A 17943-nucleotide genomic window follows, 5' to 3' on the forward strand; every position below is an offset into this window, starting at 1 on the left:
ATACAAATCTGTTTAACTTTCTGGCATCAGTTGTTAAAATGATTTAATGGTATATATGGACTACAACTACCAGTATCCCCTTAAGGACCAAGGACGTACTGGTACGTCCTGAGTCCTTTCCCTTTCTATAACGCGGGACCACGACCCGTGGCTAATAGCGCGCGGCAGTGATCGCGGTGCCGCGCGCTAATAACCCTTTAGACGCGGTGTTCAAAGTTGAACGCTGCGTCTAAAGTGAAAGTGAAACCATGCCGGTTAGCTCAGGGAGCTGTTCGGGATAGCCGCGGCAAAATCGCAGGATTACAAACAGCTGTTAGACACGAGAAGGGTCTCCTACCTTGCCTCTTGGTGTCCGATTGACGAATGACTGCTCAGTGCCTGAGATCCAGGCATGAGCAGTCAAACGGCAGAATCATTGATAACTGGTTTCCTATGAGAAACCATTGATCAATGTAAAAGATCAGTGTGTGCAGTGTTATAGGTCCCTATGGGAGCTATAACACTGCTAAAAAAAAGTGGGAAAAAAAGTGAATAAAGATCATTTAACCCCTTCCCTATTAAAAGTGTGAATCACCCCCCTTTTCCCATTTAAAAAAAAAAACAGTGTTAATAAAAATAAACATATGTGGTATCGCCGCGTGCGGAAATGTCCGAATTATAAAAATATATAATTAATTAAACCGCACGGTCAATGGCGTATGCGCAAAAAAATTCCAAAGTCCAAAATAGTGTATTTTTGGTCACTTTTGATATCATGAAAAAATGAATAAAAAGTGATCAACAAGTCCGATCAATACAAAAAGGGTACCGCTAAAAACTTCAGATCACGGCGCAAAAATGAGCCATCATACCGCCCCATACGCAGAAAAATGAAAAAGTTATAGGGGTCAGAAGATGACAATTTTAAACGTATACATTTTCCTGCATGTAGTTATGATTTTTGTCAGAAGTACGACAAAATCAAACCGATATAAGTAGGGTATCATTTTAATCGTATGGACCTACAGAATAAATAGAATGTGTCATTTTTACAGAAAAATTTACTGCGTAGAAACAGAAGCCCCCAAAAGTTACAAAATGGCGTGTTTTTTTTTTCAATTTTGTCTCACAATGATTTTTTTCCCATTTCGCCGTAGATTTTTGGGTAAAATGACTGATGTCATTACAAAGTAGAATTGGTGGTGCAAAAAATAAGCAATCAAATGGATATTTAGGTGCAAAATTTAAAGGGTTATGATTTTTTAAAGGTAAGGAGGAAAAAACGAAAGTGGAAAAATGGAAAACCCCCTGGTCCTTAAGGGGGTATAGTACAACTACTGAGGAATGGAGGAGCCTCCTGAAATGCGTCTAGCCATGTATTAAAACCCCTATCCTATACCAAGTTACTTTTCCCCTACAGAGATCATCATTTACAAGCACATCATCACTTGTTTTTTGCCATTATTCAAACCCAGCGCCTTTTCCACCACCTGAGAGCGCTCAGCATCATCTGGAGCAACTGACAGCGCACACGAGGACGCCCATCCCGAGCCCTGATACGAGGACACTTCTTCTGCTCACGAGGACACCGCTCCTGCTCTCAAGCGCTCGCTGAGCGGGGCTGCTTGCCTACACAGCGACTGCCCCGCACAGCTGGAGTCGCCGCGACCAGTACAAGCAGAAGGGACAGTGTGCCACACCAGTGCCCAGCTGGACGGGTGAGCGGGATATAGTCCCAACATCTTTCTTAACAGGAATGCAAGCTGCATAGCAGCCAACACTGTGAACTTACACTGTGAACTTCTGTTTTGACAATATTACTGGGGGAGATTTATCAAAACCTGTGCAGAGGAAGAGTGGTGCAGTTGCCCATAGCAACCAATCAGATTGCTTCTTTCATTTTCCACAGGCCTCTAAAGAGGCCTGTGGAAAATGAAAGAAGCAATCTGATTGGTTGCTATGGGCAACTACACCACTCTTCCTCTGCACAGGTTTTGATAAATCTCCCCAACTGTGATCACATCTTTCTCCGCCCAGCATAAAGGAACAGTGCATTTACCAACCACTACAAGAAAGTGGTATACACCTTTTCATAGGATTGCCTGATATACAGGATTGGACATACTGCTTTGCCGTTTCTTTCCCTTACAGGAATATTTATTTCAGCACGGACATATTTGCATATTTTGCACAACAGGGGATTGTAATACTTCCTATATTGTTATTATTGTTTTTACTGCTTATATACAATTTTTCATCGCTTTATGTGTAGAAGGGAATCGCAAGGGCCCTGCAACATCCCTAATCACTGTTAATAAATTTTATATTTTATCAACAATTTATTTAGAAGTGGTCAGATCATTTTCCCCTACTCTGTTTTACTGTTTTACTGTGTTCATTGTTTTACTCTTTACCCTTCTCCTTCCTTACCCCACCCTTCTTGTCTCTTGCCCCTCATCCTTTATCTCTTTATCCCCCCCCTTTCCTTATCTTTTTCTAAACTCTCACCATTATCACCATTAATATATATATTTTTTTATTTATTTATATATTTATTTATATATCTATTTATAATTTTATTTTGGTAAATTTTTACCACCATACCATTATTACTATCATCATTATCACCACTCCCACTGTGTCCTAGCATGTCCTTGTAGAGAGCATTGAGGACTGTTTTCTTTTTATAATCCAAGAATTGGCCAAGTAGTCCTCGACTTCTGGAAAGGTCACAGATGGTCTTCTGGTACACTTATGTCTGCTCAAATGCCACAATGCTACACTATAACACATGGCCGGAGCAGTTGGAGAAGTATTTCTTATTTTCCCGTTTACAGCAAATGGCTAAACTTATGTTATAGTATACATAGTAGGAACAGTGTCACGGTGAGTGCTCCGGTCCGGCGCTCCGACTGTGAGCGCTGGCTGCCCCGCTCTCCCGGGCCAGGCCGCGATTCGCATTGCGGGCCGTGCCTGCATGCGAATCTTGACCCGTCTCTTACCTGCTCCTGCTTTGGCCTCTGGTTCTGCCTCCCTGAGATTTAAAGGGCCAGTGCACCACTGATTGGTGCCTGGTCCTTCTGCTAGTTTATTTAGGGCAGCTCCGCCGCCTCTTCCCTGCCGGATCTTCAGTGCCCCATAGCCTGGGATTAAGCGTTCCCTTTGTCTATTGTTTGCCCGTGTAATTTGATCCTACCGCTACGTTATTTGACTACGCCACCTTGCCGCCTACCTAGACCTTCTGCTAAGTCCGACTACGTCTCTGCCTCATCCTTCTATACCTCACTTCTTGTGTGGTCAGGTCAAATCGGAGATAGCGACCTGTGTCCCGCCTGCCGCAGCAAGCCCATCCTGCCTTGCGGCGGGCTCTGGTGAAGACCAGCGGCACCTTGGACTCCGCTCCCCGATACAGCCCAAGTGATCTGCCACACAGGTCAGTGGATCCAGATCCAGCACCATTACAAACAGTAGTGATGAGACTATGACGAGATCCTCACATGATGTCTTATCTATCCTTTCTTAGGCAGCTGTAGGTATAAATTACATAAGAAGCCATCAGAAAAGTTGTGTATAACCTGCATTTTTTTTCTTTTTTACTTGTTTCTGTATGGCCATGTTCAGATGTGTTGGAATTGCATCAGATTTGTAGTGTGGATTCCTCATTAGAAATTCATGCAGTACAATGAATGTGGAAGCAGTAGGAGTATGAGGTTTATGTTGCATCAGCACAGATATGTATTCAATAAATGACATGTAGGCCAGGGTGCACATCTTACCGGGATAGAATCTATGTATTGACAATCAAAGTATAGAATGGAGTTAGATGTGCTGCCTCCATACTTTGAGTAATATGAGAATTGGGATGTAGGAAGGCATGTTTAAAAGGCATAGGCATACCCACAAGTGGGTCCATCTTGGTACTCCTGTATCATGATCTGCAGACCAATCACTACTCAGTATGCTCATGAAACTTGACAGCTGGGTCACATGTACCGGGTATGCCAGCTCCCGCCTCCATTGCGCAAAGCTGGCTATTTCCATACAGAGGCATATAGTGCCTTTCGTGCCCCTGGTGAAATGTTGTATCCGCAGCACATGCATTGACCCCCCTCCCCCTTTTACCATACAGTTAAATTAAGTGACTCACACGTCTTCTCTGATCGGCATCGTCCTCTTTCCTTTTCTTCTCCATTCGCCTCAGACTGGCATGATAGCTTCTTTTAGCTAAAACTTCATCTTCAACATCTGAAAGACAAACATATTAGACTTTACATTTTTCCCCTGCCCTTCTCACCTCTACACAATCTCCCCATCTATAGGCCTCCGAACTGTAATAATGCCCCCAACAGTGTCCTTGTTGTTGGTAGGTAGGAAGCCAAATAGCTTAGTAGATAAGTAAGTAGGTAGTATGGTTGGTAGGTAACCAAGAAGGTAAATAAGTAGGTACCTAAATAATTATGTAGGTATGGTAGCCAATTAGCTAGGTTGGTAACCAGGTGGCTAGGAAGTTAGGAGCGACTTTTGAGTCTAACGCCAGATGGAAGAAAAATTTTGCGTCAATTCATCCACGGCAGGAATCCCAGAAGAAGTGGGGATGGGGAGGGGGGAATCGGGTGACGGCCGTACACCACAAAAATGGGGATTTGGAAGAAGACTCAGAGTTTTTAAAATTGTATGAAAATTCAGCCCAGGGCAGAAGGTCGACCCAATCATCTTGGTGAGAGGAGACAAAATGTCGCAGGTAGTCACCAAGTATCTGATTCATTCTCTCCACTTGACCGTTGGATTGAGTGTGGTAAGCAGAAGAAAAATTTAGTTTGATTTTTAATTGACTGCAGAGTGCCCTCCAAAATTTAGAAACAAATTGGATGCCTCTGTCTGAGACGATGTGCGTTGGAAGCCCGTGGAGGCGAAAAATATGAATAAATTTCTTTTCGACAATTGTGGCGCAGAAGGAAGACCCGGCAGAGAGACAAAATGAGCCATTTTAGAAAAACGATCAACGACCACCCAGATGACTGAATTGTTGCGGGATGGTGGCAGATCGGTGATGAAGTCCATAGCAATATGGGACTATGGTTGTTCAGGTACAGGTAAAGGAAGGAGGAGACCTGCCGGCTTCTGGCATGGAGTCTTGTCACGGGCACAGGTTGTACAAGCCCGAACGAAATCAGTCACATCCTTCTCCAGGGAAGGCCACCAATAGTGTCTGGAAATCAACTGCACAGACTTCTTGACACCAGCATGTCCTGCCAAATGAGAAGAGTGACCCCATTTAAGAATTTTGAGGCGAAGGTGTGAAGGTACAAAGGTCTTCCCTGGAGGAACTTGCACAAGAGTGGTTGGAGCAGAGGAGATCAGACACTCAGGAGGTATTATGTGCTGTGGAGGGGCTTCAGATTCGGAGACATCGGTGGAACGTGATAGTGTGTCAGCTCTGACGTTCTTGTCGGCTGGACGAAAATGAATTTCAAAATTGAAGCGGGCAAAAAACAATGTCCATCTAGCTTGGCGAGGATTTAATCGCTGGGCAGTCTGGAGATACGATAAATTTTTATGATCCGTGTAAATGATGATGGGATGCAGGAACCCCTCCAAAAGATGTCTCCACTCCTCAAGTGCCAATTTAATGGCCAAAAGTTGACGATCTCCAATCGAATAACTTTTTTCTGCAGAAGAGAAAGTCTTGGAGAAAAAAACGCAAGTGCGATTTTTTCCAGTAGCGTTTTTTTAGTTAAAACGGCACCGGCACCGACAGAAGAAGCATCCACTTCGAGAATAAAAGGCTTTGAGGGATCAGACCTGGACAGAACAGGAGCAGAAGCGAAGGCAGCCTTGAGTTGGTTAAAGGCCTCCTCCGCCATTGGTGGCCAGGACCTCGGGTTCGCGTCTTTCTTGGTCAATGCTCCAATAGGTGCAACGATGGTGGAGAAGTGGGGAATACATTTATGATAGTTGTTAGCGAACCTGAGGAAACGTTGGATAGCTCGCAGTCCAGAGGGGCGTGGCCAATCCAGAAACGCAGAAAGCTTGTCAGGGTCCATTTGAAGGCCTTGACTGGACACAATGTATCCCAGGAAAGGTAGACTGCTGCGTTCAAAGAGACATTTTTCAAACTTAGCATAAAGATGATTTTTGCGTAGGAGCTGTAACACCTGACGGACATGGAGGCGATGTTCCTAAGAGTTGGAAGAAAAAATAAGAATGTCATCCAGATAGACAACAACACAGGTATACAGCATGTCACGAAAAATGTCATTGACAAAGTCCTGGAAAACTGCAGGGGCGTTGCAAAGGCCGAAAGGCATGACAAGATACTCAAAATGTCCGTCACGGGTGTTGAATGCAGTCTTCCACTCGTCTCCTTCACGTATACGGATAAGATTATAAGCCCCTCTTAGATCAAGTTTGGTAAAAAATTTTTTGCTCCCCGCAGACGGTCAAACAGTTCAGAGATAAGGGGGAGTGGATAATGGTTCTTTACTGTAATTTTATTTAAACCGCGGTAATCGATGCATGGACGTAGGGATCCATCTTTCTTAGCAACGAAGAACCCTGCTCCAGCAGGGGAAGAAGATTTTCTGATAAATCCTTTTTTTAGATTTTCTTGAACATTCTCGGACATGGCTTGGGTCTCTGGAGCAGAGAGTGGATAAATCCTGCCATGGGGCGGAGAAGTACCAGGAAGAAAGTCAATAGGGCAGTCAAAGGGTCTGTGTGGTGGTAAGACCTCTGCTTGCTTTTTACAAAAATCATCAGAAAAGTCCTGGTAGGCCTTAGGCAGGGCTGTCAGAGGTGAAGCGATGGGTACTTGACTGGAGGGTAAAGTCTTAAGGCATCGCTTGTGACAGGTAGGACCCCAACTCTTAATGTCCCCAGAAGACCAGTCGAGGATAGGTGAGTGACGCTGGAGCCAAGGCAAGCCAAGTAGAACTTCTGAGGTACAGTTGGGAAGCACAAAAAATTCAATGTTCTCATGATGGAGGACACCAACGTTCATGCGCAAGGGCTCTGTGCGATAGCACACGGTACAATCCAGATTCTGTCCACTCATGGAGGAAATGAAGAAGTGCTTGACGAGACAGGTCACAGGGATGTTGAATCTGTTGACTAATGAGGCCTCAATGAAATTTCATGTTGAACCAGAGTCCAGAAAGGCCACAGCAGAAAAGGCAGTTTTAGCAGGCAAAGAAATCCGTACAGGAATTGTCAGGCGTGGAGAGGATGAATCCACACCCAGTAACGCCTCTCCCACGTTTACTAGGTGCGTGCGTCTTCCCAGACCCGGAGGACGAAGAGGACAGTCCTTTAGGAAATGCTCAGAGCTTGCACAGTACAGGCAAAGGTTCTCATTCCTACGGCGAGTCCTCTCAAGTTGGGTCAGGCGAGACCGATCCACTTGCATAGCCTCCTCGTCGGAAGGCACAGTAACAGGTTGCAGCGGATGCTGAAAGAGAGGTGTTAGGCGGGGAAACCGCCTGGTGTGAACAAGATCCTTTTCGTGGCATAGCTCCTGTCGCCTTTCTGAAAAACGCATATCAATGCGGGTGGCCAAATGGATTAGTTCAGACAGGGCTGAAGGTATCTCTCGTGCGGCCAGAACATCTTGAAGGTCGCGCAGAGAGCCTCATTATTCCAGGCTAATTCTGAAGCAAGAGTCCGAAACTGAATGGTGTAATCGCCCACTGTAGAGCTTCCTTGGACAAGATTCAACAAAGCCGTCTCGGCTGAAGAAACCCGGGCTGGTTTCTCAAAGACAGAGCGTACTTCTGAGAAGAAGGTCTGGACTGAAGTGCTGACTGGATCGTTGTGGTCCCAAAGCGGAGTGGCCCAAGACAAGGCCTTTCCAGAAAGTAAGCTGACCACGAATGCCACCTTTGACCGTTCAGTTGGAAATCGGTCAGCCAACAGCTCCAAGTGCAGAGAACACTGGGTCAGGAAGCCACGGCACAACTTAGAGTCCCCGTTAAATTTGTCAGGAAGAGAAAGACGGACTCTGGTACAGGAAGCGGCAGCTTGCAATTGAGGAGGTGCAGGAGCTGGCGGAGAAGATGGCTGCTGCAGTAGAGGCAGAAGTTGCTGAATCATTGCAGTCAGTTGGGTCAACTTATGTCCTTGTTGGGCTACCTGTTGAGACTGTTGAGCCACAACGGTGGTGAGGTCTCCAAGGCTTGGTAGCGGCACCTCAGTGGAATCCATGGCCGGATCTACTGTCAGGATCCGGGCTGGCGGATGGTGAGGACACTGTAGGTGGATCCTCTGTGCCGGAGAGGTGATGGCGTGGGCCGTACCAGGGAAACGGAGTCTAAGGGGTTACTGGTATTCACCAGAGCCCACCGCAAAGCAGGATGGACTTGCTACGGCGGTAACCCCCAGGTCGTTCCACCCGGTAGCGACTCAACCTCTCTGGCAGCTGAGATGGCACGGTACAGAAGGACAAGGCAAAGGTAAGGTCAGACATAGCAGAAGGTCAGGGCAGGCGGCAAGGTTCTTAGTCAGGGGCAACAGCAAAGGTTCTGGGTACAAAGGCAATGGACACTCAAGAAACGCTTTCACAAGGCACTAGGCAACAAGATCCGGCAAGGACAGGAAGGGAAAGTGGGGTTTTATAGTGTTTTACAGTGATTGGGCCAGGCACCAATTAATGGTGCACTGGCCCTCTAAATTTAAGAGAGCCGGCGCTCGCACGCCTTGGAGAATGGGGCCGTGCGTGCCGGGAGGACACAGCATGCAGAGGGAGGTAAGTAGAACGGGATGCGGCCTGCGGGGGGACTTGTGCCGCCATGCAGATCGCATCCCCGCCGGCAGCACCGTAGCAGCGCTCCCGGTCAGAGGGACAGACCGGGACGCTGCAGGAGGACACATGCGGTGAGCGCTCCGGGATGGATGCGGGACCCGAATCGCTCGGCGTTACAAAAGCACTGATAGAGAGAGAGAGAGAGAGAGGGGTGTACAGCAACTCAAAAGTTTAAAGGGACCAGTTAGACAGAACAGTAAAAGCCATTGTCACCTGCTATTAGTGCCTAATAGTACTTTACTGGGCTCTACTACACAGCGATTCTGTACTGCTGCAGTTGGTTGTACAACAACTGTGAAGCTAACGGGCCAGTTAGGGTGAGCACGAAAAGCTACAGTCACCTGATTACTGTGACTAATACATAGTCTTCCTCTCATAAGTTTAAACTGTAAGTGTCCTGAAACACAAATTTGGGCCTAGTTACTGTGAAAGGCCAGCCACCTGCTACAACGGATAATACATTGTTCCCTCCCACCTTTTCGAGGAAAGTGTTACTCTTCTTAAAAAGGGTGGCCCCACATAGGAACCTCTTTAGGCACCTTAGACTCCGCTCCTTGGCACGGCCTGTGTCATTTGCCACACAGGTCCAGCAGATCCACTACCTCTCCAACTCCAGACCACCGTGGTACTGCGGATCTACTACCTCCTGAGTTCCAGTTGACTGCGGTGAGTCTAACACTCATTCTGCCACCATATGTTCTCCTCAAGCTGATGCCAGCTCCAGGCTGTCTTATTCTGCCACCATATGTTCTCCTCATGCTGATGCCAGCTCCAGGCTGTCTCATACTGCCATCATATTTTCTCCTCATGCTGATGCCACCTTCAGGCTGTCTCATTCTGCCACCATATGTTCTCCTCATGCTGCCGCCAACTCCAGGCTGTGTCATTCAGCCACTATATGGTCTCCTCATGCTTCCGCCACATCCAGGCTGTGTCATTCAGTCACTACTATATGGTCTCCTCTTGCTGCCGTCAACTCCAGGCTGTGTCATTCAGCCACTATATGGTCTCCTCATGCTTCCGCCACCTCCAGGCTGTGTCATTCAGCCACTATATGGTCTCCTCTTCCTGCTGCCACCTCCACACTGTGTCATTCAGCCACTATATGGTCTCCTCATGATTCCGCCACCCTCAGGCTGTGTTATTCAGCCACTATATGGTCTCCTCTTTCTGCCCCCACCTCCACGCTGTGTCATTCAGCCACTTTATGGTATCCTCTTGCTGCTGCCAACTTCAGGCTGTGATATTCAGCCACTATATGGTCTCCTCTTGCTGCCACCACCTCCAGGCACTGTCATTCAGCTACTATTTGGTCTCCTCTTGCTGCTGCCAACTCTTGGCTGCGTCATTCAGCCACTATATGGTTTCCTCTTGCTGCCGCCAACTCCAGGCTGTGTCATTCTGCCAGATTATGGTCTCCTCATGCTGCTGCCACCTCTAGGGCGTGTCACTGTGCCGCCATGTGGTCTCCTCATGCTACTGGCACATTAAATAAAACTTTTTAGGTTCATCTATTTGAAATCTTCAATTTAAATGCTAAGCCCTTTGGTCTCGTCAGGCTGTTGCCACCTCCAGGGGGGGGGGGGGGGGGGGGGTCATTCAGCCACTATACGGTCTCCTAATGCTGCTGCCACCACCTCCTAATGCTTTGCTACAGTGATTCTAATAGTGAGGCCTCTAATCTGCATGTCATACTGAATAACAGTATTATTTCACTAACACAGCACACTCCCTATGCATGTTACCCCAAGGCAAAGTGTTCTACACCCCTATAGAGGCTCTTTGTAGTCCAGAAATAGCTGTTTTTAATAGCGATTCGCAACAAATAAATTCAGACCGAACCAAATGTTTTCGGAAAATTCAGCGAATCGTCCGAATCAAATTTTTAAAAAACTCCCTCATCTCTGGTAGCCAGGTAAGAAATTATGTAGGTAGTCAGTCAGCTGTGCCCACAACGGCCTGAAAAACCCTCCACATATATAATGTGATGGTATAATGTGGTCCATAATGTGTGGGTATGCAGGTGCAGAGCAACCTAAGGCTATGTTCACATGGCAGAATTTCTCTCAGAAACGTTTTGCAGAATTTGGAATTTCTGTGCTTTCAAAACACAGATTCTGCTCAAATCCCAATAACTTCAAGGAGCTCTGAATGGAATTCTGCTAAATTTAAAGACATGTTTTGTAATTTTGTGGAATTCTGCTGGGTGAGTGGAACAGTGAAATCCCCATTGAAGATAAAGGGCATATCATTGTCGCTCATACTCTGTGGAACGCACCTGCACTGTAGTTTGTCCCCATAATATTCTCAATAAAGAAGCCTTTGGATACCATTTTCCTTTTAACTTTGTTACTAAGGCATCACATTGCCCCTGATTTACTATTTTAAAGACATGTCTTGTCGGGTTGTGCGCTAGATTCTGCCGCCAGAATTGAAAACAACCCGACTAACTCTACATTTTACTGAGAAAACCTGAAAAAGGGGTGTGGCTGTCGGGGAAAGGGGGCGTGTCCCCAACATTTTCAGAAAACCCCAACCAATTTTTTTTTTAGGGAATTAAAACCCACAAAGAAAATTACACTCCACTCTTAGTAAATCAGGGCCATTGTTGTTTCATGGCAAGGCATTATCTGGTGCATATTGAGAAGTGTGAATTTGTATAGTATCTGAGTGCCTATGAGCAATACCAGCGAGTATATCTATCAGAGGGAAGTGCCACCATACCCTCTTTCTGTAGCTATGGAAAATGTATTCTTCTATAGGTCTTACCATATATACTCGAGTATAAGCCGACCCGAATATAAACCGAGGCCCCTAATTTCTCCCCAAAAACCCATGAAAAGTTATTGACTCGACTATAAGCCTAGGGTGCGAAATACATCATCCGCCCCATGTCATCATCCCCCCCATGTCATCATCCAGACCCCCGTCATTAACACCCCCTCATCATCACCCTGTCATCATCCCCCCCTTCATCATCACCACCTGTCATCATCCCTCCTTCATCATTACCCTGTCATCATCCCCCCTTCATCATCACCGCCTGTCATCATCCCCCCCTTCATCATCACTGCCTGGGATCATCCCCTGTCATCATCCCACCCCCCCTTCATCACCACTGCCTGTCATCATCCCCCTGTCATCATCCCACCCCCCCTTCATCATCACCGCCTGTCATCATCCCCCTGTAATCATCCCACCCCCCCTTCATCATTACCACCTGTCATCATCCCCCTGTCATCATCCCACCCCCCCTTCATCATCACCGCCTGTCATCATCCCCCTGTCATCATCCCACCCCCCCTTCATCATCACCGCCTGTCATCATCCCACACCCCCCCTTTATCATCACCGCCTGTCATAATCCCCCCCCTTCATCATCACCGCCTGTCATCATCCACCTGTCATCATCCCACCCCCCCTTTCATCATCACCGCCTGTCAATCCAGTGGTCTTCAACCTGTGGACCTCCAGATGTTGCAAAACTACAACTCCCAACAGGCCCGGACAGTCCAGGCATGCTGGGAGTTGTAGTTTTGAAACATCTGGAGGTCCGCAGGTTGAAGACCACTGCGGCCTTCATCATCATCCAGACCCCCCTTTTAGTTTCCTACTCACCTCCCCTCGGTGGGAAGGAAGGGTGAGCTGGTCCGGGCCATCTATTCTGCAGGGACCGTCCGGTGGGGAGGGTTAGTCGTTCCGGGCTGTCCATTTTCATCTGGGGGGGGCCCTCTTCTCTGCTCCGGGCCCGGCCCCAGACTAGTGACGTTGCCTTGATGACGACGCACAGGGACGTTCATGCGCAGGGACGACGGCATCATTGATGGCCCAGACCAGCTCACCCTTCCTTCCCACCGAGGGGAGGTGAGTAGAAAACTAAAGAGGGGGGGGGGGTTCTGGATGATGACGAAGGCCCGGGCAGTGGTCTTCACCCTGCGGACCTCCAGATGTTTCAAAACTACAACTCCCAGCATGCCTGGATAGCCGATGGCTGAGCAGGCATGCTGGGAGTTGTAGTTTTGCAACATCTGGAGGTCCGCAGGTTGAAGACCGCTGGGAAGGGATTGACAGGCGGAGAGTTCACTCGAGTATGAGCCGAGGGGGGTGTTTTCAGCACGAAAAATCGTGCTGAAAAATTGGGCGTATACTCGAATTTATACAGTATCCCATCAGGGAAGAGAAACAGATGAAATAATCAAGTGTAAAGCAATCTGCTATATACATGATATAATAGTTAGGGACATGTTTCAGCATCGCTGCGATATCAGTCGCCTTCTCTTCCTACTTTTGTTTCTTTTTTTATATTTGATCTATAGGAATAAGATTTAACCCTATATCTTGATCTATAGGAATAAGATTTAACCCTATATCTTGAGATATTTCATATAAGAAAACATGACAGCACATATAGGCATATGAACATAGTCCTCTACAAGGGCCTGACTCCATTATGATGTCATTGTTAGGTCACTCACTATACTACCACCTCCATCTTGTGACGGTGACTCCACTCACTTTCCTCCTTACCACACGGACAGACACAATGAAGCTTCTGGAGCTCTTACAAGTTACCGCCATTCTTCTGTGTCAGTTTATGGATCATGGCGCTCTTTTTCCTCACCATAGAAGTAAGTACACAAATATAGAACTATTGTTAGGCCGGCGTCACCCATTGTAGTTCTTGGGCCAAAGTCAGATGTGGATCCAGCAAGATGAAGAAGTGTATGTCCTTCCTTTGTATCTCCAATTCCTTTTGCATCCACTTCTTGTTTTGGCTCAAAGGACTAAGTTAAAAAAACTGCCACAAAAACTGCAGCATTGAAAACAAATATACAAGGAAGTCAGAAGTGGATTCAAAGAAATGGGAAATATAAAGGAAGAACTTACACCTCTCCTTCCTGCTGGATCCACTTCTGTCGGCATTGGCATTTAAAAAAAAAATATTATGGGGAAATTTATCAAAGAGGAAACATGGTACTTTCCTTTTCAAAAAACACCTCTGAAAAATGAACGTACCAATCTGGTTGCTACGGTAACTGCACCACTTTTTTTCTACATAGGTTTTCATAAATCTCCCTCTAGAGCAGGGGTCTTAAACTGTGGCCCTCCAGATGTTGCAAAACTTCAACTCCCAGCATGCCCGGACAGCCAACGGCTGATACTAACGGCAGTTGGCTGCAGCTAACGGCTGTCCGGGCATGCTGGGAGTTGAAGTTTTGCAACATCTGGAGGGCCACCAGTATGAGACCACTGTTCTAGAGTATGTAACCCCCTATAATAGAGATGGGGACCTACCCGACTCAGCCTCTGTCCACACTGCATTCAGTACATATGAAGTGTGCATCAGTCGTATACCATACATATATAATTCACTGTCAATGTAAAAATAAAAGGTATTGCAGGGAATTTATCAAAATCTGTGTGAAATAAGAATGGTGCAGTTGCCCATAGCAACCAATCAGATTGCTTCTTTCTTTTAAAAAGGTCTCTGAAGAAATGATCGATCTAATAGGTTGCTATGGGCAACTGCACCCCTCTTCATCTACACAGATTTGAATAAATCTCCCCCATTGTGTTAGAGCGATTATCATATTGCTGCATACTGGTGACTAGGTCATAGGCTGGTGTATGGAAACATTGGGGGAGTACAGATTGTATCATGGCGGACATTATTATTAGAGCATTCAGGCAATCTGTTTATGTGCGGCATCTCTAGGAGAGTACATTGGCTCTAAAATCTATAAACGGAGGGTAGGACGGTATTAAAGGGGTTTTACACCACTAAAAATGTATCTGCTATCCAAAATATATGGGATGAGGTAACATTGTGGGGTTTCTGAAGCTCCCATCAAAATGGAGGGGCAGTCACACGTACGCACTGCGACTCCATCTATTGCCTACAGGCACTGACAGAGATACAGAGATTACTGTACTAAGCTATATAAGCATGTCTATATTTCATTAGGAGCTTCAGGACCCCTATTCTCAAGGGTGGTCTCTTCAAAGTAGATGGCCAGTATCCATAATATATAACAGAACTGAAAAGTGGTCACAGGAAATCTGGTCTTGACCAGGCGGTGTTTTTTCAAAGAGATGGTCTTTTGGAGAGATTGTGCACTGCCGCTCCATCTATTGTCTACAGGAACTGACAGAGATGGCGAAGTACCGTATTTAGCTATCTTAGCCATTTGTTAGTGGCAGTACACAAGTGTGACCACCACTTCATTTCAATGGAGGCTTCAGGACCCCTATTCTCAAGATTATGGGGGTTCCATCAGATAAACCTCCTGCGATCATCCCACTAATCATAAATTCTCCCCACAGTCTCTACCCCTCTAGCATGTGGAGATCGACCTTTGGCAGGCCAGGAATTTGGCTCACGCATTGTTGGTGGAAAAGATGCCCTACCTGGGTCCTGGCCATGGTTAGTCAGTATCCAGCAAGCCATAGACGAGGATCATTTTGTGCACGTGTGCGGAGGCTCCATCTTGAATGATAAATGGATTCTAACAGCTGCCCACTGCTTCAAGAACCAAGCTGAGTAAGACATTCCCTCACTATCTCTGTTACCATTGAATCACATACCTCTCAGGTTATGTCTAGATTTATACACTGAAGATTGGTATAGGCTTGATGTAATAATAAGTCTTCAGGGTCTGAGACAGTGGTAGCACTTTGACATACTATTAAATAAGCTTGAACAACTTTCCAAAAGTTTGACTCACTGAACATTCAGAAAGTGTTTGGTTTGTTGCGAAGCCGTTGGTTTACTGTAACATCTTGCTGGGCCTATAGTTTCATTTCTCCTTCCACAGGGTTTAGGTAGCAACACCAGGCTACACCGGGTACTTAGGTATACAGTATATATTGTAAATGTTTGCTAATATGCGGAGGTGTAACTTGTAGCTCCTGGGCCCCAATACAAACTCTGCAACAGGGCCCCATATGCCAGTTATAATACTGATCTCTTGATGTGCTTTAGGGCCCCCTTAGGCACCAGGGCCCCGATGTGACTGCTACCTCTGCACTCCCTGTAGCTACGCCCCTGCTGATATGATCCAATATCTTTCTTAATTCCTATTGTTTCAGCTCTGTGTTCTCTTGGAGACTGGTGTTTGGAGGGCATAAGCTGTCAGCGTCTGGCCCTGAAGTTCAGATTCGGGCCATATCCAAAAAGATAGAACATGAGAATTATGACCCGGACACAGAACGCAATGACATTGCACTGCTTTCTATAGATCGTCCCATCTCTTACAATGAACACATTCAACCAGCGTGCCTTCCTCCGAAAACTGCACAAGTTCCACTCATGACCGATTGCTATATTGCCGGCTGGGGTGTTCTGGAAGAAGAAGGTATATATATGATTTTAAATCAGGATTATGACTGTTCTGTATATTTGAATTTTACTATTTATCTTTTATAGGGGGTTTCTTGGACTTTTAGACTGATGGCCTATCCTCAGGATAGACCTGAGGAAAATCCAGAATAATCCTTTAAGTGTACGGTCACATGGGCGAGTTGCCCACGTGTATCCCGCTGCAGGTTTGAGCTGCGGGTGGGTGTTCCACGGCAGATTTCCGCAGTGGAAATTCCTCTGCAACTCAAACCCGCAGCAGAAAGCTTGCGGCTAAACTGCACATGTGAACGTATCCTTAACCAGTATCTCAAATTTTATATGTACTTTGAATTGTTATAACAGGGGAGATCTGACTGACAGACAGAATAACCTTCATCTATTAGCCAGAACAGAGTGTGGCTTCAGAGAATGTCACTTTTTACTGATTACTTTTACTTGGATGCATTTACATGGACGGCCTAATAATTTCAATGGGCCCGTTGTTATACCTATTATATACCTATATATTAAATATGCAGAATATCTCCTTAACCTCATTACAATATACAGCAGTGTCCTATTCCTAAGCCACATACAAGTACCAGGGCTAAATTTCCTCTATATTTTGTCCTATCTAATGAAAACCAACAGGATATAAATGTCATAGAGGGAAGGATTCCCTGTTTAGGGCGCACTCAGCTACAGTGTAAGAGCAGATCTATCCATGGCAGATTGGGGCCCATTCATCTACAGATTCTTTTAAACATGGCCAATATTTCATCTGACAATACAACAGTAACCTTCTGCTACATATGGGGAGTCTAAAGGTGCCCATTTACCTTATACTAAAGTCATCCGAACCTGCAGCTGTTCTGAACATTCCTGTGTATGAGGAGATCAAGAGAGATAACTGTAGGACACGTCTACCCACCTCAAAGTCTGGGCAAAATTCTCATAACTTATAACGTTTCCTTTGCAGCCACAGAACCATCGGATATTCTTCAGGAAGCCCATGTAGACCTGATTTCTACAAAGCGTTGCAATAGCACGGCATGGTATAATGGCGCTGTGGGTGTCTACAACCTATGTGCAGGTTATGAGAAAGGAGGCATTGATAGTTGTCAGGTGACTATAGTGTGATGAAATGCAGCCATATGTAAAAAAATAACCTTCAGGTATTTGTACTGATATATTTTCTGTTCTGTCCTATAGGGTGACAGCGGGGGACCACTGATGTGCAAGGAGCCTAAGGCTCGAACCTACTCAGTGGTGGGTATAACCAGTTGGGGATCAGGCTGTGCACAGGCACAAAGCCCAGGGATTTACACCTCTACCCAATACTTTCTCAACTGGATCATGGACAAAACTGAGTCCAACCCGACCGCTAAGAAGCGCAAGCTTGGATAAGTCACCGATAAATAGACACTATGTTTTGCATGTTAGTAACACCTTGAACATGTTTACTTCAAAATAATAAAAATTACTGAAAACATATTACTTGGTATTTTTAAATGTTACAAGAAGCAGATTTTACACATATTGGTAAAACAGATTGTTGAAACAGATTGTTGGGTTTCCATTGTATATAAGGTAAAACCCACATAAGTGCCAGATTTCCCTTCTGCCCTGGTATATGTGAACTCCCAATGTATTCTATTTTTATAATGGAAGTATTGGCTAAAAAATTCAAATAGTGTGTTCCTGAATAGCCAAGATAAAACCCCAAATCTAAAAATCATTGATATTTCCTCAGGGGGTCTCCAAGTTGATTTCAGAAACCAAGGATAATTATAATTAACATTTGCTGGGGGATGATTCTGTCTCAACT

At 45.8% G+C, this 17943-nt stretch overlaps 2 protein-coding genes across 3 annotated transcripts in view; one reads left to right on the plus strand and one right to left on the minus strand.

The window, feature by feature from the left end:
• Nucleotides 1-13928, minus strand: part of MPP7 (MAGUK p55 scaffold protein 7) — a 413461-nt gene extending 399533 nt beyond the window's left edge. For both annotated transcript variants that reach the window (XM_056519406.1, XM_056519411.1), the window contains exons 1-2: nt 13793-13928; nt 4127-4224 (exon numbers count right to left, since the gene is read on the minus strand). The gene's annotated coding sequence lies outside the window, so the exon portion shown is untranslated. The remainder of the gene's footprint in view (nt 1-4126; nt 4225-13792) is intronic.
• Nucleotides 1539-17604, plus strand: LOC130273118 (acrosin-like). Its single transcript, XM_056519415.1, has 6 exons — nt 1539-1697; nt 13243-13404; nt 15101-15317; nt 15866-16131; nt 17095-17240; nt 17328-17604. Exons 2-6 carry the CDS (start codon nt 13320-13322, stop codon nt 17520-17522), a joined length of 909 nt encoding a protein of 302 aa, XP_056375390.1. The 5' UTR covers nt 1539-1697; nt 13243-13319; the 3' UTR covers nt 17523-17604.
• Nucleotides 17605-17943: the final 339 nt, after the last annotated feature.

This window comes from Hyla sarda, chromosome 5 (genome assembly GCF_029499605.1).
Source record: "Hyla sarda isolate aHylSar1 chromosome 5, aHylSar1.hap1, whole genome shotgun sequence".
In the NCBI taxonomy this organism is placed as follows: Eukaryota; Metazoa; Chordata; class Amphibia; order Anura; family Hylidae; genus Hyla; species Hyla sarda.

What these genes read in the sequence shown, in the direction of transcription:
- LOC130273118 (XM_056519415.1), top strand. Translation starts at nt 13,320, where the DNA reads ATGAAGCTTCTGGAGCTCTTACAAGTTACCGCCATTCTTCTGTGTCAG. An exon ending in GGGTGTTCTGGAAGAAGAAG is followed by an intron (nt 16,132 to 17,094) that starts GTATATATATGA and finishes TTTCCTTTGCAG; the next exon opens with CCACAGAACCATCGGATATT. An exon ending in GAGGCATTGATAGTTGTCAG is followed by an intron (nt 17,241 to 17,327) that starts GTGACTATAGTG and finishes TCTGTCCTATAG; the next exon opens with GGTGACAGCGGGGGACCACT.